The sequence below is a fragment of the Acipenser ruthenus genome, chromosome 5 (assembly GCF_902713425.1).
Source record: "Acipenser ruthenus chromosome 5, fAciRut3.2 maternal haplotype, whole genome shotgun sequence".
NCBI lineage: Eukaryota > Metazoa > Chordata > Actinopteri > Acipenseriformes > Acipenseridae > Acipenser > Acipenser ruthenus.
The window spans coordinates 40,842,628-40,866,488 of NC_081193.1; the positions used below are offsets into that span (position 1 = coordinate 40,842,628).

At 38.3% G+C, this 23,861-nt stretch overlaps 1 protein-coding gene across 4 annotated transcripts in view; it reads left to right on the forward strand.

The window, feature by feature from the left end:
• Positions 1 to 23,026, forward strand: part of LOC117402666 (transcription factor HIVEP2-like) — a 75,345-nt gene extending 52,319 nt beyond the window's left edge. For all 4 annotated transcript variants that reach the window (XM_034004036.3, XM_059024191.1, XM_059024190.1 and 1 more), the window contains 7 exons: positions 8,098 to 8,171; positions 8,364 to 13,900; positions 15,495 to 15,649; positions 16,943 to 17,118; positions 18,744 to 18,845; positions 19,407 to 20,338; positions 21,041 to 23,026. In XM_034004036.3, the coding sequence (XP_033859927.1) occupies positions 8,771 to 13,900; positions 15,495 to 15,649; positions 16,943 to 17,118; positions 18,744 to 18,845; positions 19,407 to 20,338; positions 21,041 to 21,889 (7,344 nt within the window). In that variant the 5' untranslated portion in view covers positions 8,098 to 8,171; positions 8,364 to 8,770 and the 3' untranslated portion in view covers positions 21,890 to 23,026. The remainder of the gene's footprint in view (positions 1 to 8,097; positions 8,172 to 8,363; positions 13,901 to 15,494; positions 15,650 to 16,942; positions 17,119 to 18,743; positions 18,846 to 19,406; positions 20,339 to 21,040) is intronic.
• Positions 23,027 to 23,861: the final 835 nt, after the last annotated feature.

Consider the following 23,861-nt stretch of genomic DNA (forward strand, 5'->3'; position numbering starts at 1 on the left):
CACGACTGGAAATGAGAAGCAGCACATAACTGTAACGCTCTGTGTGATAGCAGGCGGCCGCAAAGTGCCTCCCTAATTGAGGTTGTATCTTTGTAAATGCATATTTATTTGATGTTTTATTTTTTCCCTCAAATTGAGGGTGGAAAATTTGGGCTACATCTTAAATTCGAGTGCGTCTTAAATTTGAAGGAATACGGTATATTTTTGGGGCTCTTTTGTCCTCCAAATACTGTTAAGGTAAAAAAAAAATCTACACCTTCTCATCCGTCATCCATGCAGACTGCAGCTCAGTCCTTTTAATACGAGTTCTGACTTGTGGGTCTAGAGAATGACCAGTTTACTGTGGAGCCTGAGAAAAAGGAACTCTGTAGGGTAAATACAAACCGTTGGCAAGCATAGCTTTGGCTCAACTTAGGGACACACATTTTAACTGAAAAATACAAGCGAAAGTGGAAAGATATTGATCTGCCACTTGTAATTTTTCACACTGAAGCTGAAAAACAGATCTGTGATGAGCCCAGCATTTTGCACGATGTGTACATCTTTAAAATTAAATTAGCTTTTAACGAGCTCACCTTAAGTTGTTACCAATCTGTATTAACCTGGTGTGACAAGGAGAAGAAAGTATTTTGAGTCACCTTAGAGCAGTGAACACAGGGCCATGGTACAGGGATCATTTTCAGATACAATATTATGTCTGAATGTAACAGCATACATGCACTTTTCAAGATTGTTGGCTTTTCAGTACACATGTACACACGGGGGTGTTGCAGCCACTGTCACAAGCATCTGTATTACACATTGTACAGTATGTAGCTACATTTAAAAGGCTGTGGGCACAGTTGCCAAGTCCGCTGATAATAAGCGGAATTGGGATTGTTTTTATTGAGAGTCACTTTAATTTTTGCAGGTTTTTTTGTAATAGGTGACGTGACTTCAACAGTTAAGAAATGGTTGTAAGAGTGGTTTTGGGTTTTTGACTGGTGTCAATGTATATACACGTCCTTAGAAAAAATATGGAATTTGTATAAACACCCCCAATCCCATCCCTCTGAAATGGGTTGGGCTTGTGTTGGGCTTGTTTTGAAAGGCAGTGCTGCTTTTTTTTTCTCGTGAGACTTGGCAACACTGGCTGTGGGTGCAGAGCATCAAGCAGAGGCTAAAACAAATTTGCCCTCCTCCCCTCTGGAGTAACCCTCTAAAAAATACAAATGTAAGCCTTTAAATACATATTTTATCAAAATTGTGTATGCCTCAACACTGGACCATATGCTTGTGCCATACCAAAGCTGACACCCCCACACACATGCATGCATACATAGACAAATCTACTTTCACAATTTAATAGTCTTGTAATCCACAAGTTAATAAAAATACTGACCTGCTTGAAGCAACTGTAAAACAACTGACATGGTTCCTTTAACATTGCATTTCTACTATACCATTTTATTTGCACTAGTATTAAGTGCTCCTTTGATTTTTACACAGTTTTCGCTTGGAGTAAAAATATATATTGAACAGTAATTATATTGCTTGAACTGGAAGTAAAATGTTGACCCTGTCGCATGATACATTCAGTACTCTTTGTCATACTTGTATATAAGGATTTCTAATTAGAAGTTGATTTAGCACTCTAAGGGGTTGACTCTCAAAAAGTTTGACTGATGCATCCTGAAAATGTGCATAGCCAAACCATTTTGCAAGTTGCCTAAAGAGCTTAAGCCCAATATAAAACCATATGAAAAATATGGTTTTATTTATGAATATCCTGTATAATATTTTCTGTGCAAGTAAATTACTGGCACTTTAGATGGTTGAGTCGTACTTATAAGCATTTATGTTTGTGATGTTGTATTTTGGTAATTTTAGCTAAATGAAGTTCTACTACATGTCATCTATTCACAGTAAACCTGTCCATCATTACTGAGCTGAATTAGGTAATAGTACTATTTGTACTTTGTTTGGCCTTTAATACAACAATGAGGATGTGCGTCAGTCTGTAGGACAAATGATGCCAGTGGCAAAGCACTTCCCACATCTAAACAGATCATCACTGTGCAGAAGAGGCCTACAGCTTTTGTTTACAAAAGGCTGTACCTACCCTCAATATGTAATTGTGTTGAAAAACAAACCATAGAACACATCTCACATACTTACAGCAGGTGAATGGGGGGGGGGGGGGGGGGGATTATTTTCTTTGACTGTGATGGTAGGAGTGGAACTATGGAAACCAAATGAGCCTGTCAGAATGGATATTCTGTTCATATGATGTTTTGTCTTATGTAATTAGTCTGAGTCATACAGATCTCTCCACTAGCTGCAGTATGATTCTCTCCTTATAGGAATGTCATCCATTTCAATCAGATTCTGTCCAAAGCCTTCGTGTGAATTACAGAGCAGGTGTTGTCAGGATGCATCACAATATTTCCCTTTCAAGTACGAAATGTAACCATTACCTCCTAAAGACCCGAAACCTGAATAAAATATATCAAAGCTGCTCAGTCATGCCCGCCCCCGAGGGTATAAAAAGACTGCGCGCACAGAACCCGGCGCCATTTTTAAATGCTAATAGCATCTTGACTTAACATGAGCAATAGCATTGCATAATGAACTTACTGGAAGCCAACACGGCTGCACTAGTGGTTTTGTTTTACACCATGACCCATAATTGATATTATGTAAAGAAAAAAAAAAATAGAAAAAGCAAAGGCTCTTAAAGGGGCTTTCAGGTTTTTGTTTTTACACGTCAATGAGTAAAACTGAAAATGGTGCTTGTGACAGCAATCGTTTACCAAGGGGTCATGTGTGACGGTACAAGAAGGGGACGAAGCAACATAATCTGTTCCTTCGTTTTGGTTAAGGAATCGACCAGAAGGACCTGTGTTATATCATGCGCGAATGTTTTGTTTGTTTTGTCTTGTCTGTAACTGTTACTTGTTATTTAGTAGACGGCTAAACACGTCCGGAGCTGTCGCCAGAGGCCAGCACAAACTCGGACATCACTTCACTTGTTACCACAATTAATTGTATTTTGCACCACAAGCACTACAGTACTCACCCAGGACTGGTGACAGTCTTTGTGTATTGTGCGTGTACTATTTAATCGGGGAGGCTCAGGCAGCATACCAGGCAATGAGCGACACAGACGCTGCAAATTACGACCTGGTGAAACTTGCCATCCTGCGTCGCCTCAACATCAACGCAGAGACTCACTGAGTGTGGTTCAGGGAGTACCAAAGGTCCCTGGATATACTCCCCAGAGTGGTCGTGGAAAGGTTGTGTGACCACACGGTACACTGGCTGACCCCCGCCAAGAAGACCAATCTGCAAATGGGGGAGGCGGTTGTAGTGGAGCAGTTTTGCCATCTGGTCGGCACCGAAACCCAAGCCTGGATACGGTGCCACAACCCCGACACCCTGGAAGAAGCCATGAAATTGGCCAAGGACTTTGAAGACTCCCTGGTCTCTGCCAGGACTTCATACTGATGTGTCGAAATATGTAGCCACATGCCCAGACTGCCAGCGAGTAGCGCCGGGTCGAGTGTGCCCCACCCCTTTGGTTCCACTGCTGATTATTTTCACCCCCTTTGAACACATTGCAATTGACATAGTGGGCCCTTTGCTACCTTCTGATTCCGGGTCTACACATTTATTAGTGGTGGTAGATTATGCAACGCCATACCCGGAAGCAGATCCATTGAGGTCCACTAGTGCCTCTGCAATAGCCAAAGAATTAGTGCAGATTATGGCTAGAGTAGATATTTTAGTATTGCCTGGAATTATTGTTTGGTCACCAGACCAGGATTATAATTAAAAAACAGTTCCGAGTGGATTACAATTGTTTGTTCTCCTGATTTAAACACTGCATCACTCCTGCACCTGTACACTGCAAGCCATTTTGCCACAGTGCTGCATATTGCTTAAGCCTGATAGTACATGAGATTGTAAATATCAATGTAAAAGTACATGAAACGGTGTCGTTACTATATTTTGCAGTAGTCTTAATGTCAAGATTGACATGAGATATCTTAGGAAGCTACAGTAAAGAGAATAAAATAACAAACTACCCTGATACAGTAGCTGACAAGACTACTGCATGACTGATAGGGCTGTTCTTTTTAAGGAGAGGTTGTTGCCATGGCTGGCACCAAAGCAGGCTGTATTATTTATGGCCAATTGAATCAGCTTACTTAGTGTTACATGAAATTTCTATCTAGAGCATCTAATTATCCCCACCGGGTCTAAATATTCCCACCCTAATGGCCCCTACACACCAGACGCGATGCAACAAACAAAAATGTGCAGCGATGCGACAAAATTAATATAACCTATACTTTTGATAAATATCTTTCACACCACAGGCGACACGACAGGCTACACAAATAAATAGTATTTTTTGCCATTTCTTCACGTGACAACTAGGGAATTGAGCAATCACAGAACAGCTTCAATGCATGGTATCCACCAGGGTGAAACAGTATCTAAAGGAGGAAAAAATACCCAGGGCTTTATGACAAAGATGATCACAATTATGAAGTTAATATATGGGAGTCCATTTCAAAGGAACTGGATAAGCCTGGTATGTATGATTTATTGCCATATATGTTGAAATACTCAGAGAAGACACTCAATTTCCACATCATGTTGACGATTATGTACGATTACGAGTCTTGAGCATAGTTTTATCAATAGCAATTTTGAATAGTTTTATAGATCTGGCAGTTTTCGAATCTCACGCATCATGTCTGTATCCCTTCAGGTGTGTACAGTCATGTCATCTTGCCGCCTGATTGAAAAGTCGCATCACGTCTGGTGTTTAGCGGCTATTAGACTTTAACCATATCTTGTAATACAACTTACTTACCCACTGATTATGCTTAGGTGGGCTACGGTACCTTCAGAATGACAGCTAGCCGGCTTCTGTATATTTTCAGAATGAAGGCTGTTTCTTCCTGCTTGCCCAGATTTTATCAAACTCAGTTATAATGGACTTTTGTTACACAAAGTTATTTTACTGTGACTTCCTGGAACAGGGGGACTTGTTACATGTGTGGGTCATCACTGACTAATAATAAGGCAGACACAGAACACTGGGTGTTGACATGCCGCACTGGCTCGCATATTTATTTTACACACACACTGCCACTAGGTTACCAGCAATGGAAGCCCTAGTGTCAGATTTAATAAAGAAAACAAGACAAAACAAAGCTAAAAATAAAAGTTTGCCATACAAGGTGAGCGCTAGCCTCATTAAAAGAGAAGGAACGTAATATACTACGCAAACCGACTCTACAATGTTTGGGATCAACATCCTGCGGGTCGTTGCGATGGTCCTGGCCGAGCAGAGCCTTCACAGGCACCGTCTTGCAGTTGAAGGGTTCCGTAGTGGTTATCCTGCAGAGTGGATGCTTTCCTCCTGAATGTAAGCAAAGTGCCCCTCTGTGTTGCATGGCAGTGCAGTCGCTTTGAGCTGCACGCACCCTCCCCGGGCATGCTCCCCAGCCAATCCGGACCTCCTGATCAGCTCAGAGCTAGGTGGACCTACCTGCTCATATTTTTGCCTAGCGTTACGCGTCCCAGCTGAACACAGCCGTGCAAGAACGAGAGACAGGTTTTTCCTGACCCACCTTCCTTTTCACAGTATTACATTTGATAAGAGCTTTTGATGGATACATCTGAAGAACACCTATGGATGGGAATTTGTTTTGGGTTACTAATTTACAAACAATGGAGTTGGTCATCGTGACCCGCTTTTTCATGCTACTGCCAGCTGTAATGTGTTATTGAGCTTTCTCCTTTTCAACATTTATTTTTCATGGGCGTACGTATTTGACTGGAGTTCTTCTTTGAAACCTGTTAAATATATTAAGTCGTTTCTGACCAGCTGAGCTGACAACACAAAGTAGTTGAGTGGGACGGAGATCTTGGTATCCTTAGCTTGGATATCTCTGCCTTGAATGTATTTTGTGAAATACATTGCCAAGGGACAAGCATACTGTAGTAATTATCCACCGCTTAAGATGCTTGTCTTTGTCACTCTTTCGAGTTTTACATCTCTAGGTAAGTACTTATCCATTTGTGAAGGATTCTTTAGAACAATTATTGAGAGTTTCATTTCAATGATTTAGTCGCAGTCACTGCCTTTATATTCATGTCTAGACTGTATCCACTCTAGCTGGGAATTAAACTCCCAGATTTATAATCCAAAGGCACCTACTGTATTTTAATCGCTAAGCCAATTGGTTATTTTGCAGTGGTAGAGCTGAATGATTTTCTCTGCTGAACTAATGCTTCTGGCCAAGAACATTGGGCCTGTATCCCATGTTAGATGCAGGGGAGGCCCTTATTTCTTGGAAATGCATTTTAATATATTAACCTCTAAAGACTGAAACATTTGGTCATTTGTTTTCTGGAAACAACTTCACTGCTAACCTTTTCGCTACAGGATAGACGGGGCAGCAGTGTTTTGTGTCTCCTTAGTTAACCACTGAAAATGTTCCATTTGCCTATAAATAGTTCTAAACCTTAGCTACAGCTTAGGTTTTTACACTGTTCTGGTATTTCTCAGCAAGTAACTTGTGTGAAGGATGGCTGATTACAATAGAAATAAACAGGAAAGTTAATGTTTCAGGAGCTATAAATATCAGTGGTACTTCTGCCTCTATTTTTAGTCCTAAGCTTTGCTTACCAGACATCATGTTATTTCCTTGTTCCAGCCAAGGCACAGGAGATTTTGTCAATTTTGTAATCATAGAAGCAAGTACATCTTGTCAGGTGTCATTTGTCATACAAAAAAAATGGATAGAATGTGCCAGTAAGAACAAAGCAAAAAAAAGCTAGTGGTCTCTTAATAGTTTGCCCTTTTCAGCAGCAGAGCGCTATTTGAACACCCACGTTCATCTGCTTGCTTACGTTATACTTGCTGTCTTTGACAAGCTATTTTTACACCTTTTGTGTCTTTTGAGGAACTGAGTGGGCAGATTGGCTATCACTGAGTCACAACTTAGACTGCATCTTGAGCTAGAACAATCAAAACTCTTTACAGTACTGTCAAAGTAAAACATGTAGAATAATTGGACAAAAGCAAGTGCTTTATTATTTGGCTGCAGTGTGCTGCAAATTGTTGACTTAAAAAGAAATAGCAGACCACAATCTGCTTTTAGAAAATCATCTAAATTCACCCCAATCATACTGGGTGTTGTCAATCTTGTACATGTGTAGTCTTAGACACATACATGTTGTACAGTAAGTCATTTTTAGAAAGAAAAATAGACACTATCGCTTGACAGGTTCTCTTAAAAAGTACATTCAGAGTGTTTGTCCTGGCCGATTCAGTTCAGTGTCATGCGTACAGTACGCGTAACATCAAATTTAAGAAAGTTGGGCCAGATCAGATCTTGTGAAGACCTAATGTTTTTTTTTATTATTTGTTTATTTATTTATATTATTAAATTATGATGTGTTTTTATGAGTTCAGACTCTAGAAAATTATAATTAAAGTGCTTGTGTCGTGTATAGATGTTATCATTTGTAATTGCATTACTGATTTGCTACTAATTAGTTTAGGAGTTTCAAATGAAAAGGTAGTATTCAAACTGAATGTGACTATTGTACAACGTATTTCTGATCTTGTGTACGTACTGGCATCCAGTAAGACGTTGCATACAGTATGTTTTGTTTTTCCATAAAATACAGCATCACCTGATTTAAGTGATGCATTAAGCAGTAAATCCCATCTGTAAAGCATTTGACATTTCTTAAAATAATACATATATTCTAGCTTATGTTTTTAAAAAAGTGGTTATTCACAGGCACTAATTAGGATTGTAGCAAACAGTATGTGCCTTGCATAGTGAATACCTTGTTGAGTGGAGAAGATGCATCATGAAGGATTCAGCCTTGCTCTGAATGCAGCAGTGTAGTACATATGAATTTTAGGTTTATAAGATTTACTGTATTGCTACATTCTCATAGATATGACCCCCTTTTAGAAAAAAAAAACAAAAAACATTTGCATAACAGTAAAGTGTCATCAGAATCAGTGTAAAAATCGCAATGTTATAGAATAATAATATAATTTTGTGTTTTCTCTTGTAGGTAAATTTCAAGAGTGAAGACTGAACCACAGTAGCACAGCATTCATCTTCTACCAAATACAGTCCCAATAATAAGTACGCTATGCTTTTATTATGAAATAATAGAGTATGTTACATAAAAAATTGTAATGAAATGTGTGCTGATGGCAGCTGAAAAAACTAAATTTCCACAAAAGTCAATTTAAGTTACTGTAATAGCCGTATAATTTTGTTAAAAATAACTGGCCTGCATTTTATGTAATGTTGTTTTTTTTTTGTTTTTTTTAGTTCAGTACTTGCTGAACCCAAGGAGGTGAAAACCCTTCAAGAAAGAGATCACCTGATCTTAATGAGCTTATTATTCAAGATTGTACTCAAAGCGGTGGATGTCAACAACACAATAAAAGGAATAAGCTTTAAAACAACAAGATTTACTTATGTACTGCTTTGCAGTGACTAATATCTGTTTGATGTAAAGTACCAGCAATGAGAAGAGCTGATTAGTTTACAGAGGGATCTGAAGCACAGAACATTTAAAATAATATAGAAGAACTTCTGGGCAACCACAAGGAATGAAAAAATGGGAATGGAAGAATCGGGAGTTTAAAAGCACAACAGTGGGCACACTCATTGTGTCTGCTGACTTCAGAGCAACCTAACTCTTCATACCTTTGCAAATTTCTACAAAAAATAATATGGAGCCGAGTGAATCTGCTACAGGTCAAAAAAGTACAAAGGAGCCAAGAGAAAGGAATCAGTTGCACAGAAAATGGGGTTCAGAACCCACGGCAGGTACAAGAAGAAGCACTTTTGCAGATCCAGAGGGGAAGAGGCACTCGCACTGTGATGCAGTGCAAAGCAGCAGTTCTGGGTCAGCACAAAAGTATGGTTCTGGGAAACTGCAAATATCAACCGCAGTGGGCCAGCAGCCTCAGGAAAAGCAGTATCCACAGCATTTCCCAAGCACTTACTCATACCCGCTCCCTCATTCTTTTTCACAGCAGTCTATACCACAGACATTCCTACAGAATGCAAAATCACAGCCCAGCCTGGAAGCACATGCTTGGCAGTTTGCTAATCAGTTACAGTCTGTTGCCTCAGAGGACTTGTTTTCCATGCATGCTCATACCCATGGGGGAGTCTTCCCACGAAGGAAATCTCCTAGTTTACCTGCTGCTTATAGCCAGTATTCCCAGTCAGGGATGGAGCAACCAGAAGAAATATACAAGAAAGAGCAAAAATCTAAGAAACCTGGCAAATATATCTGTCACTATTGTGGAAGGGCTTGCGCCAAACCTAGTGTACTGAAAAAACACATTAGGTCGCACACTGGTGAACGGCCCTACCCTTGTGTTCCATGTGGGTTTTCTTTTAAAACAAAGAGCAACTTGTATAAGCATAGAAAGTCTCATGCCCATGCCATTAAAGCAGGACTAGTTCCTTTCTCAGATCTCGTATCTGCCCGTTCTGATATGGAACAAGCCTCCTCTTTTGGAGAAGCAGAGGTACATTCAGATGGTGAGCAAAGCACGGACACCGAGGAAGAGACTGCTTTAAGTGCTGAAAGCAGCCCTATACCCCAAATTTCTTTTAAAGTGGATAAAAGCACAGTGGAAAAAAGCGGTGAACTGACCTATGTGGATACGACTGAAGAACTGGCAGTGGCCGCTATGAAAGTGCCTATTCTGATAGTCCCGAAAAGTGGAATTCAGCCATCCAGCGAATGTTCACAATTATCTGAAATAGAGGCATCTCAAAACCCTGCTCTTGTTTGTAGAGATGAATCTCACACCATTAAACAAAGACTTGCAATGAGACTCAGTGAAAAGAAAGGACAGGATTCAGAGCAATCTTTAAACCTCTTGAGTCCTCACAGTAAAGGCAGTACAGACTCAGGCTACTTTTCCCGTTCAGAAAGTGCAGAGCAGCAAATCAGTCCACCGAATACGAATGCTAAGTCCTATGAAGAAATAATGTTTGGAAAATATTACAGACTGAATCCCAGGACTGCAATGACAGTAGGGATGGCAGTTGAAGGCCAAGACACAAATGTAATGGACATAAAAGAAAAGTCTGGAGATGCTACTTCTAAATTTGGAATAACCAAGATAATTGAGGATCACATATCGCAGCTTATCACAGACAATGAAACAGTGGTTGATCCCAGTAAACAGAGTAACATCAAACTCAACCCATTTTCAAGGGGAGAGAGTTCAGAATCGCAGATGCTAACAGGTCTTGATGCTAAACAGTATCCCGCAGGCTCTTGTCAAAGTAAACTTTTGGAACCACTCTCTGATACTGGGCCACTTGTAAGAAGCAATTCAATGCCAACAACCCCAGCATCAAATCTTAATATCCCACAGGGTGTAAGAGGAAGCCACTCATTTGATGAAAGAATAGCCTCTGATGATGTCTTTTATCCTGGTACTGCAGGCTTGCCACACCGAAGCATGCTGAGAAGACAGGCTGCTTTTGAACTGTCTTCAGCACACGAGGGTCACTCAGAATCTGAGAATTATGGAAATATCTCCAAAAATATTGTTCCACCTTCTGTAAGAGTGAAACAGGGTGAAATCAACCCAGTTGTGTTAGATAATAAAGTACAGATAGGGGAGAGGAGCTTGTTCGAATGTGAACTATGTGGGGCAAGTTACAGAAGATGGGAAGAATTACAGACTCATAAAAAACTTCCATGCCCAGAAATGTATGTCAAATATCGTGCTTTTGGCCTTAAAGTGGGAACAGAGTCTTATGCTGAAATTTTCACCCAGACCCAACTAATGCAACACAGACAGGCCACAGAAACTGCAACGAGAAAGCGAAGAAAGGAAAAGAGCGTTGGGGATGATGAAGACCTCCCTGGCCAATATAGCAGTAATCATGGGACTTCCGTAGAGATGCTGGTGTCAACAGGAGATTATGACTCAAAACTTGTAAATCTTGAAGCTATAAGGGCTTCACCCTGTGTAAAAGCTCACCATTTTAGTGTACACAGTCAATCAGACAGTTTTGAAACTGGTGGCACTCTTCTGACTTCTGGTAGCATTACACCTGAAGAGGTGGTACTTGTTCCAGACTTTGAAAAGGAAGCCAGTAATAGAAAGACTAGTGGTAATGTAATTTCTGTCATCCAACACACAAACTCATTAAGCAGGCCTAGCTCTTTTGAAAAGTCTGAATCAATTGAGCATGTGTCATACCAGCAGGATAAACCTCTCCCACAACTCCCAAATCTCTCACATGACCAGTCAGATTCAGAAAACATAGAGGAAGTGCACAGCCCAGAGACTGCTCAGCAAGAAAGCATGGAACAGCAGCAACATGATGAGAGATCATCCTCACTGCCTCAGAGCCACCAACAATATCATATGCCACCAAGGCTGGTACGACAACCCAACATTCAAGTGCCTGAAATTCGAGTGACAGAGGAGCCTGACAAACCAGAGAAAGAGCCTGTGATTCAGATTAAAGAACCAGAGAAACCAGTAGAGGAGTTTCAGTGGCCTCAAAGAAGTGAAACTCTTTCGCAGCTTCCAGCAGAGAAACTGCCTCCGAAAAAGAAGCGCCTGCGTCTGGCTGACATGGATCATTCCTCAGGGGAATCCAGCTTTGAATCAAACTGCACCAGCCTTTCCAGGAGCCCTAGCCAAGAAAGTAATCTGTCTCATAGCTCTAGTTTCTCAATGTCATTTGACAGGGAAGAAAACATTAAGTCAATTTCCCCAACCAAACAGGATGAGTTTGGAAAACAGTCTGAGTTCTTAACTGTGCCAGGCAGTGCACACTCCCTTGCTATTCCTAGTCAGCACCAGCAGAGGGAGATGCGTCGCTCATCTTCAGAGCAAGCGCCTTGTCCACTGCCCACAGAAATCCCAGAAGTTCGCAGCAAGTCTTTTGACTATGGATATCTTTCAACTGCATCCACTCCAGGTGATTCCTATACTAGCTCTTCTGTGAGGGAGAGGAGGAGGGGTTTCCTGGTACGACAGGCATCTTTAAGTGTATATCCTGAAGGTGCTGTGCAAGATCAAGTCATAGATCAGAGCATAAAGCAAGAACATGCTGAGCAGTTACAAGGTGGGCATCATTCACTACATAGTGTTTGGCACGGCTCACTTTCGCCAGGGCTTCACTCTGGGCCTGTAGGAGATTCAGCAAGATCTAAGCGAGGAATGCCACCAAACCCTGGTCTACGTCACGCACTACAGCTTAGCATGAGTGAAGAAACTCAAAAGGAGGGACACTCGCTAATCCATAAAACTACTTACCTTCCCAGTCAACATCTGACAGAGAATGACCCGCAGGCACAAGAAATGATGCAATACCCGTCGTTTCACAACAGTTTGCCCCCATTTCCTGCTTCACCGCTTCAACAAGCTTTATTCTGGCAATCACATCCAAGGTCCTCACAGAGGTTTATACAACAGCACCTTGCCTTCCAAGCTCAACAGCTGCAGAAATTACAGATCAGGCAACCTAATCTTCAACCACTGCACCACAAATCACATTCTACTCACCAACTGCAACAGATTCAAGAACAAGTAGATACAAAAGCCCTTGACAGTGTAAGTGATCAAAAATACCAATATGTTTCTCGCGCATCTCAGCAACATCTGGGGCATCAACCAGTAAAGGCATCCTCAACAAGTTCAGCTTTGTTGCAGCAAGTACAGCCGATCTTTGCCACTCAGAATGCAGGTCCCCAAACCTCACTCCCAGGGATGTTAGTTCCTGTAAGAATACAGACCCATGTGCCATCTTATGGTAGTGTCATGTACACAAATGTTTCACAGATTCTGGTCACCCATGCCCAGAGCACCAGCTCCAAAGTGGTGATTTGTAAGGTCAGTGATAATGCTTCCCAAGGCACCTTTTCAAACAATAGTGCAATGCAAGGAATAGGACTTCATTTATCTCAAATATTAGGTCATCCTGAAGGACTGCTTCGATATCCACTCTGGAAAGTTCCCCAACCTCTTCCAGGCAGATTAGATTCAGGAATTCCTCTTTGTTTGACCTCTGGAAGCATTTCAACTACAGATGCTTCTTCCAACATTGGAGGAAGCAAGCGCATGCTGTCACCAGCAAGCAGTTTAGAACTCATCATGGAAACTAAGCAGCAGAAACGTGTCAAGGAGGAAAAGATGTATGGGCAGATTGTGGAGGAACTAAGTGCAGTGGAGCTCAGCAATTCAAATGTGACACAAGATAATTCCAAGTCTCAAAAACCTGAGCTTGTAAGACACAAAGATACAGTTGAATTTAAGGAAGTAATGTCTTCGCCATCTAACCAGCAAATACCAATCAACACACCTGATGGGAGAGAGTCACCAGAAGAGCTAGATGTTGATGATGCCATACCAGAGATCAGTTCAAGTCCACAGTCATTTTCTTCAACGAGTGATATCCAGGAGGACACCCAGTTAAAACAGAAAAGCAAGATCCCCATTAATATGATGGTGCAGCTGGCTGCTAACCAAGGTGGGGCAGTTGTTGGAAGTACAATTTTACTGACAGATGTTACCGATGCCCAGCAGTTTTTTCAGTTTCCCAGTCTTCGCACAACCACAAGTGTTAGCTGGTGCTTTCTGAATTATACCAAACCAAACCATGCCCAGACCACTCCTATATCTTCTGTTTATGCTTCTTGGTGCATCAGTTCTTATAATCCAAATCCACCAAATTTGAGCACCAAGGCTAGCTTAGCCCTTTTAAGGTCCAAGCAACGACAGGATACAGAAAAATACACTATGGCTGCATTGTACCGACCAGGGACTAGCAAACTGGTATCCTCGATCACCTGGAAACAGAAGTTTGATCAGGTAAGATATTTTTTTTCAGTGCTCCCTGTGCTACAGTAATATACTGTTGTGTGTGTGTGAGTGTGTGTGAAGGAGAGAGAAAAAGAGGAAGCTTGTTTTGTAGGGCTGTCACTCGATTAACATTTGATTGGTTAATTTAAGGGCATTAGTTAACCGGTAGATTAATCTGTGCACATTTTTTATAAAGGTAACAATCTTACGGTGGCTGTCCTGCATAGTAATACTAAAAAAATCAGTATAAATCTAAAAAAAAAAAAAAAAAAAAAAAATAAGCCCAATTGGAATTTGGTCTTTTTAAAAGCATTTTTTTTATTATTTTTATTTTATTAAAAGGTAACATATTTTCACAGAACTAAGTCAATCGATGAAAGAGTTTAATAGCAAAATATAATGCACAAGAATTGAGAATGGATTTTCTTTTCTTTCATGCTCTTTTTTGAAACTTTTTTTTTTTTTTACAATATATTCAAATAACAAAACCAATAATAATAAATAAAAAAATACAAAAAACAGCTTACATATGTTACAAAATCTATCAAATTCACAGATTCCAATACATTGTTTTAGGCCCACAAATGGGAAATCCATAAAAAAAAAAAAAAAAAAACACACACACACCATTCTCCCCTTCTGTTGACAAATTACATAGATATCAAGGACATTTTTTCATGTATTCTTTTAAACACATGATTTGCGTAAAAGTGTACTGGTAAATTAAAGCCTATACATAATTTAATTACACATGCATTCTCTAAATTATTGAAAAAAAAAAAACCTTCCTTTTAAAATCCTGTTATACGTATTCACAGGTATGCAAGGGCTAAATAAATGCCAGTCGCCATCTAGAGTGTTCTGTTTATTAATCTGCTAATACGTACTTTGTAGTAATAGGATTCTGCAAACTACTCGCACTCCCCTTGTATGAAAAACTTTGCTTGCAAATGAAACTGAACACCCTTTCTTTTCAAATGATTTTTCCTTCCGAGTCTAATTTACACCCAAAACTAGATTTGAGTCTTCCCTTACAGTTCGTAACCCTCCATTTTCTGTTTTTTTCCAGCTATCTCCACATGATACCGTTTGTGACGACTCGTGTAATTTCCCACGTGTTGGTTACTTAGGATTTTAACCCTATAGTGCACATTAAAAAAAAAAAAAAATCTGATTCTGCATGATTAAATTATAATTGATTAATCTGTTAATCGGAACAGCCCTATTGTTTTGTAATTATGACAAGTTACAAAAGGAATAAAGACTGATGCCCTGCACTGTATCATGTTATTACTGACCAAAGTAAACATAATACAGAATCAAGTGGCTGCTTTTATATATTGATATGGTTTAAAAAAAAAAAAAAAAAAAAACTGAAACTGGTGTTAGTGAGTATAACATAATACTGCATCTGTAAAGAGCACTGCTATTTTTTCTATTTTTGTGGGCTTTTAAGCAAGTGTCTGTGAACTGATTTATCAAAACAGATTGAACCTGTGACAGTAGAAACACACGTTTCTGACATCAGAGATAATAACTTGTATAAAGCAAATTACGTTTAGTATTGTGAAAAACAAAATAGTTCTTTAATTTGGTTTTACAGGTGAAGCCAGAGCTTGCACAGTTGGAAGTGAATAAATTTGAAAAGAAGGTGAAAGTAAGTGGGTCACGGGAAAGAGAAAAGGGAGAAAATCCTGGTGAGAAGGACGTATCAACAAAGCAAAACGAGCCTACACGGATAAAAATCTTCGAAGGAGGGTACGTGATCATTTTTTCTACTGCTATTTACATTAAAGAACAGGTGTTACAGATACTGTTAAGTACAAAAGGAAACAATTATTTAAAATGTTCAGAGGTGATGAAGTTGCTTAACTAACCCCATATAAAGATTATTTTAAAGGGATACCGTCGACATTATGTCTTATCTGTTAAAAATCCTATTATGTATGTTTTGTGTTATTCTTTATTATATAAAACACGTTTCCTGTGTTAATTTCAAATGACCACCAGGGGTGTGCAGCAACAAGAAGAAGGCGGCCAGTTCATTGTAAAGGATAGCTTTATAAATTGAGATGCTAATGAGTAACAGCCCAAGTCTACTTCCCCTAGTATCATATTAGGAGTCAAATATTCTTCTAAGTCAGAATGTCAGTAATTTACTATTGTTAACGAGGATTTCTGTGGAAAATGTTATGGATATCCTTGATAACTTTACTTTTGATTACAATTAATGTGATTGTGCATTTTGATTCACTGCCTGATACATACAACCCTTCACTCTACAGCGTGCCTGAATAAAACAATGGCCAAGTCTTTAAAAGCAGGATACAAGGCTTGGAACATTGCCTTGGTTACATAATTAATGTCAAATTCTGTCTGCAAATGTAGGCAATTTAATCAATCAAAGCTGGAAGGCACCCAGAACTTCTTCGGTTTTAAGTCCTGCTGATATTCCATTATATTGGGGGGTGGGAACTTCTGTAGAAATAAAGCATAGCACTGAAATGAACTGGAATAATGTCTCTTATGCAATATGTAATGGATGGAATATGACTTCTGTTGTTGATCTGACAACTCTGTCAATACCTAGCGTATTCCCCCAAAGTCCATGAACTTTCTAATGTTTTTATTTGACCTTTTATTATGGAGCCACAACATCAAGTCAGGCTTGTGATGTCTGTCTCGTTATTCCCTCTTAGCTCTGTCATTTACTTTTTAAAATGAATATACTGTAAACTGGACTTCTGCATTCCCTAAAAGAATGAAGCCTTACAATTTACTATTTATCTTCATACAGTTAAAACAAAAAATAGGGTTGATTTTTTCAAAGGTTTTTATTCCAAAGTGTAAAAAAGTTACAAAATGAAAAATAAATATCCTAACTTACTTACACTGCTTAAATTCATACAGCAGTGTTTATTCATTTATAGTCCTTTTTAAAAATATGAGTTATTTATCTTTGAAAATCACCCATGTATTTTGGAACTTTCTGATACTTACTGCAGGTTAAATAACTTAGACAGCAACACTAAAATGCTGCATTCTTTACAGGTACAAATCCAATGAGGACTATGTTTATGTCAGGGGACGAGGCAGAGGAAAGTACATATGTGAGGAGTGTGGAATTCGCTGCAAGAAACCTAGCATGCTGAAAAAACATATCCGCACACATACTGACGTACGACCTTATGTGTGCAAATTCTGTAATTTTGCCTTCAAAACAAAAGGTACGCTTTTAATATAATTCAATTAGTTACTGTTTAAAATATGGTGAAATATGGTTTTATCTGTTAACTTTTAATTAATGATAAATTGGTCTCTTTAAATACTATATGCAGTAAATACTGTATTTTAAATGATGGGGCTTTTTTGCATCTATTTTTTATGACACATCAAATGACCCACTTAATGCAACATTTATTTTTTCTAGTGATTATATATTATATATATATATATATATATATATATATATATATATATATATATATATATATATATATATATATATATATAGAGCACCATAAAATTGGTGAAAGGAAAAATGTTTCAAAACTAGTTATAAGCAACTCGGGTCAATTTAAGGACCCGTAGGTGTTCTTAAATTGTTTGCTACTTGATTTTTACAGTAACAGATAGTGCTGCAAAAAAACGATTATTCCGACTGAGCTCTCCACAGAAGTCAGGTGCTGACAGTGGTGAAGATCATTGGTGTTGATTGGGCTAATTTACCAATCAGTGAAAACAAGTGACAAGTGTTTATTTTTATTTTAAAGGACATGATAGGGGGAAAGGCACTGTCTGTGTTTATACTGAGTCTGGGTATTGCGCTTTCATATTGAGGCATGCATTACTGATCATTTTTCATTGTTGATAAGTTCTTTGTTGTGTTATTATTTATTAAGTATTTATTGTTTAGTTATGTGCAATAAAAAATACTGGAAAATATGCGTGTTTAACACAATTCACAAAATGGTAATTTAAAAATAATTCCAGAAGTTCAAAACTGTGTTTGGTCAATACAAAAACAACTTTGTGTCGATTTTCTTTTTCATTAATTTGTAAGTTAACTGCGTTTGTGTGTGGGGTGCATCTGCACCCCATTTCGCCTTGTGATCTGTATACAGATTTTAACACTTTGATTTGTCAGACACTATTTCATTTTGTAATAGAAAACTGGTTAAAGGCAAAAATGTGTGGGATTTTGTAACAGCCTATAATCAGACTGAAATTACATTACACATTCGGTACAATCATTTTATTTTATAATATACTATCGGAAATATTGCGTATCAGTTATTTATAAAGAAATGATTGTCATAAGATTTCGTTTGGCTGCTGCTGATTCTTTATCTCACTGTATCAATGATTTTTTCTTATCCTAACCCTCAGTAAAAGATTTAAACAAGACAAAACAAAAAAAAAACAACCATTTTGGCTTCATCACTTGTAGATTAGGCTTAAAAAGGTGTGTTTCATGCCTAAAAATAGCCATAAAAATGTAATGCTAATCAGGTGACAGGTATTTGCATTTTGCTTCCCTTTTGTTGTTACATCAAGTTATTTTTAAATGCAGCCATTTTCTTTCTTTGTTTCTTTATAGCATGGTGTGTTCACCAGGAATAGCAGTTTGGCCTTTTCCAATCGTCATTTAGCAGACTAGAATAAGTTTGCATGGCAGCGTTGTTTTCATTTGTTAATCAATCCCATTAAAAATAATGAACGAGACATTACAGGTTTTGTTTTGTGGGGGAAAAAAACCCAAAAAAAACGTTATTGCTGGAATTAAATACACTACCAATACTTTTTTAAACCTTTGTATTTCAGTAGTCTAATTATTTTACTCTGGTTTCAGGAAACCTGACTAAACATATGAAGTCTAAGGCACATATGAAAAAATGTCTTGAGCTGGGTGTATCTGTGACATCTGGGGATGATGTGGAAGCAGATGAAGCTGGTATGAATCAACTGTACATAAGAATAACCAAAGTGTGATAAATACTGCATTTTGCAAACTGTAGTTGTGTGGTTTCTGAGGGAGAATTAGCATAATGAACAACAGAAACTCCAGGATTTGCCTGGTTTATATACAATTAGAAATGTATTATAAAGATTTTCAGGATTGCAAAGCTATTTAATCCATCATTTATGGTAAACTTTAAGATGACAATGCCATTTTGATGATATTATTCAGTTACAAAATCAGTTTTATTTGTATAATTCTTCTACTGCAAGGCTATGCAAAACAAAATATTAGTAATCACGTTGATATTCTGTTAAATTGATCCAGGGAGGATAATATATGCGACTTTTAGATCTATGTGCACTCACATTTAGAATTTATTTATCTATTTATTTTCCTCCATTGGCTTAACCAATGCAGGACATATGACATGTATTTTTTCCTCAAGCAAACTTGGTTTAGCAGTAATTCAGTTCAAAATAATAAGCAGGCTTTTTGCTCGAGATGGAAACATTTTAAATTTTAAAAATAAAATTAAATACAACCTTTTTTCAGATAATACTGATGATGCCCAAAGAGAATCTGACAAGGTAGAAATCTCCGAGGTTCTTGCGGATCACCAATTCTCCGATGCCGACGACTCGGAAGGTGCTGAAGAAGAGGGAGATGAAATCGATGATGACGATGATGACGATGACGAATACGATGGTGATTCAACGCCTAAGACAAGATCTAGAAGTACAAGCCCACAGCCATATAGATTCTCCTCTCTGCCCGCAACGGCTGCAGCCACCTCACAGAACACACCGGAGATGTTGGGATCAACCAGCAATCCTTCCCTCATAAGCTACCTGGTTACCCTTCCTAGTATTCAAGTCACACAGTTAATGGCACCTAGTGAAAAGAGTGGAGATGCACAGGTGACAGAATACCAGAGGAGTTTCCAGAGTGCTTTTAGTGAGCCCTACAAGCACAGGTTAGATGTGCCCAGTTCAATGGATGAGGACTACATGCTGTCTCCAGAACACAGCTCATCTTCTAGAGACCTGTCACCCTCTAGGCTGTCGTCACCGGGCTGTGATTCTTCACCTCATAGAGAAACTTCACCCACGTCAAGACGATATTTGTCACCAAGAAGGACTGCATCACCCCGTGGACACTTGTCACCACGACGAGATGCTTCCACCTTGAGGCACCTTTCACCAAAAAGGGAAGTGTCTTTCAGGAGGGAGCTGTCTCCAAGGAGAGACCTCTCCCCGAGAAGACATTTGTCACCAGTCTCCTTGGGAAGGCCAATGTCCCCAGGGAAGGACGTGTCCAGTAGGCGGGAACTGTCTCCTAGGAGTAGACATAGAGCCATGATAAGAGCAGCATCGCCAAGGAGGGGCTCCCACCACCACAACATCTCCTGGTCACCGGGGCAGTACTTGCAGTCTGAATTGGCCCCATTGGGGCAAAGAAACAGAACACAGTCCGAGATGGACACGGTAAGCATTTTGTCACATTAAACATTTTTGCTTAGTATTGATGGTATAGGTGGTATTCACTATGTCCAATTTCTATCCAATACTATGTTCTAATCAGGTTCTAATGTTTTTGGAACAAAGCTAGGTACTGTTCAAATAGTTTAGGACATAACTGGAACAGAATCATGGACAGCAGTTGATTTGTACTACTGGTTACAGTAGATAATCCTGCAACGCTAAAATATGTTCTTGCTTTCAACATGTGTTTTAAAATTGATATTTCTATTCTATGGAATTAGAATTTAAGAGCTAATCAAGAGTTTTGGAAGTACAAATGGGCTTTTTTGAATGGGAGACATTGATTTCTGGTTTGTGCCCATGGGGACACTTTAAACATCTTTAACCAGGGTAACCACCTTTACCTTTTATGAAGTAAATTTAGCAGTGCTGTTTTAAATAAGCATCTTAAATAATTAACACACTTACCCAAGTTAATGTGAGAAAAGTATGGCATTGACATGTTCCATCTATCAATCAGTAACCTAAAATAATACATCCAAGAACTAATATTCATCAAATGATTTATTAAAGTACAAAACACGTTTAGTCAACTGAATCTGATGCAATACATTTTGATTTGGGAATTCTTGCATTTGAAACTGTCCTGTTAGCATTAAGACAGGTTTTTACTAAGCTGCAATTAACTCTCTTTGTTGATTACAGACTGCAGGGAAGGATATGTATCAAGCGCCTGATCATTTTGAAGGTCAACCAGGCAGCCACGAACCTCTCAATTCTCCATTGTTCCCTGGGGTTCATCAAGGATATCTCTTTAGTCATCTTCCTCTGCACTCCCAGCAGCAAATACGTGTGCCATTCCCCATGATTCCCATTGGAGGTATCCAGATGGTCCATTCGGTACCTTCTTCTGTGACTGGCTTAGTTAATTCTTCAAGGCTGCCTTTACAGAAGAGTGCATCTGAGGATTCAAGCACCAGTGAAGTGTCATACCTGATTTCAGAAAGTAATATTAAGGGATCTGGTGACTTTACAAAACAGGACAACCCTGTTTCCCCTCAGCTAGCGGCGTCAATGATTTCTGCAGGCCCGTTGATCCCTTCACTGAAAGAAACGAGTTGGAAGACGAATGAAAAAATTGCAGAGATCATAGAAAAGGAAAAGCAGCAAGAAGAAAGCATACAGACTTGTACAAAAGCCATTGCTTCTCTTAGAATTGCTTCGGAAGACATTGCCCCCTCAGAAACTGTTATGCCTTTGAAGGTTTTTGATCACCATCAAAAAACCTTAGAAAGTGCACAGCTTGGCATTCAGCACTTTAGTGGATCAGAGGACAGCCACGAGTTGGCCTGTGCTTCAGCCACCAAGCCTGACTCACACACTGAAAAGGACAACCTCAGTACATCAAAAACTGCATTAGCTCATTCAGCTTTCTACAACAAAAGTGCCGATGAAAGACAGTTAGGCCAACAAGGCCCGACAAAATTGCCAACAAGCACAAAAATAGGTAAAGATTCGGAAAGAGCGGTCTTGGAAAAAGGCAAATATAATTGATACTGAATACAAGTGGCAAAAAAGTATTTAAAACAAGCAACTTTATTAGAGTTTCCGTAGAGTTTAAAAGTATAGCATGCCTTTTATAACTTGGTTTGCTATTTTAAGGATTTTATTCTTATTAAAAATAAATATATAATGTTAATTTATACAGTACATGAGCCTGACCAAAATTGCTTATGGACTTACTTTATTGTCCAGTCTGGTACTTTTAAATGTACAGATGTTTGTGCCTTTTCTTTACTTTTTTGCTTATATTCTTATAAGCACATTAAGCCGGAATTTGTAAATATTTAGAGTTTGTGTATCTGCTTTGTAATAAATGTAATTTCTTTTTGGACACTTGGGTCTGAATGATGTGAAGTAAAATAGTATCAATACATGTGAGGTTGCACTAAACATATTTTTATATGAGTGAAAATTTTATTGCTTTTGTGTACAGCAACAATTCTATAATACTAATATTTATTGTACTATGTTTCATAAATTGTACATTTTTTCTCAATGTTGTGGATGCCTTTTATATGTCAAGCATGGGTTTTACTATTGCCTAATTAGAACAAAATATATACTAAACTTGCAATTTCAATTAGAATATATCTTATTCAGCACTTATGCATTAGATTGATGACTGCATATGGTAGTTTAATGCTTGTAACTTTTGTCTCCCGTTTGCTCCATTCGCTACAACTAAGTGCTAGTTGTGATTTAAAAAAAAAAATAGTACTGTTAAGCATTAAATAAAACAATATGTACTGTTGTGCATTTTTCAAAGCTTAATGAAGTATGATAAAATATTAAAGGTATTTTACCTCATGCAAATCATGTTGCTCTACGTTTTTGATTTATTGAGTAGTTTGGGAATACATTCCAGCTGATGTAAATATGTACATTACATACAATAATGTGTAATTACTCAATGGACAGTATGTCAGTGGTCCCTGAAATTAACTTAACTGTATTGCAGTGTCTTTAAAATTAAGGTAAAAAGCACACCCAATTGTAAAAAAAATGGTAACCTTTGTGATGTTCAGTGGAAAATAAACTATTCTGTAAAACATGGTTTGCATAATCAATTACAGTACAATAAAAAAAAAAGTTGTTGATAAAAATAAATAAAACTACTATAATTTGCAAGTTGTTATGTATTTATTTTAGTGCACTTTTGTTTACATATTTAAATTGCTGATAGAATTATAGGGCCCTACTGTAGATGGGCCCATAATCTTTATATTAAGACTGTTTTTTGAAAACTGTTCTGACCTGCATTTAAAGAAGACATAATCTGTCTAAAACAGTTTCATAAATATCAAACACAATTAGGGCCAATTTTACACAGCTAGAACCAAACAGCACATTGAGGACTCTTGTGCTCTCTAAAGTTGTTGTTACACAGATTAAAGACCAGAGTAAGCAAATAAAAAATATGACCTATTCTCTCTACATACAGAATAATACTGGTATCTGGTATATTATTTAAAAAGTAAAAACTGAATTATAGTGCAAGGGAGTCTTTGTGCATTTGTAGACATTAAACAATAGTGGATAATGAAACCCAGTTATGTATACAGCTAACATAAGATGACATAAAAGTTAGACCTACATATATAGCATATGAATGTAACAATAGGAAGAGAACATATTGGTGCATTCTTTATCTAGCATTGTAAGGATAAAGTCAGTTAAATTGCTTAAGATTGATGTTGTACCCCGTTTGCTGTACTAGTTGAATACAAAATAAACAGCATACAGGTTAGAACAATTTCAATAATGGCAAATGTTTTATTCAATGGTACATTTTCTGGGTCTTATTTCAATTACTGAAATATTCATACAGCCCATGCGAAGGTGTGCTTCAGTTCCAGTTTTCAGCTATACTGTTAAACAGGCTGGATCAGCCAAAGTGCCTTTATATTACTGTATGATTTCCAGTACTCACATTTTGAATTTGTAGAAAGCTACATGTGGCAAT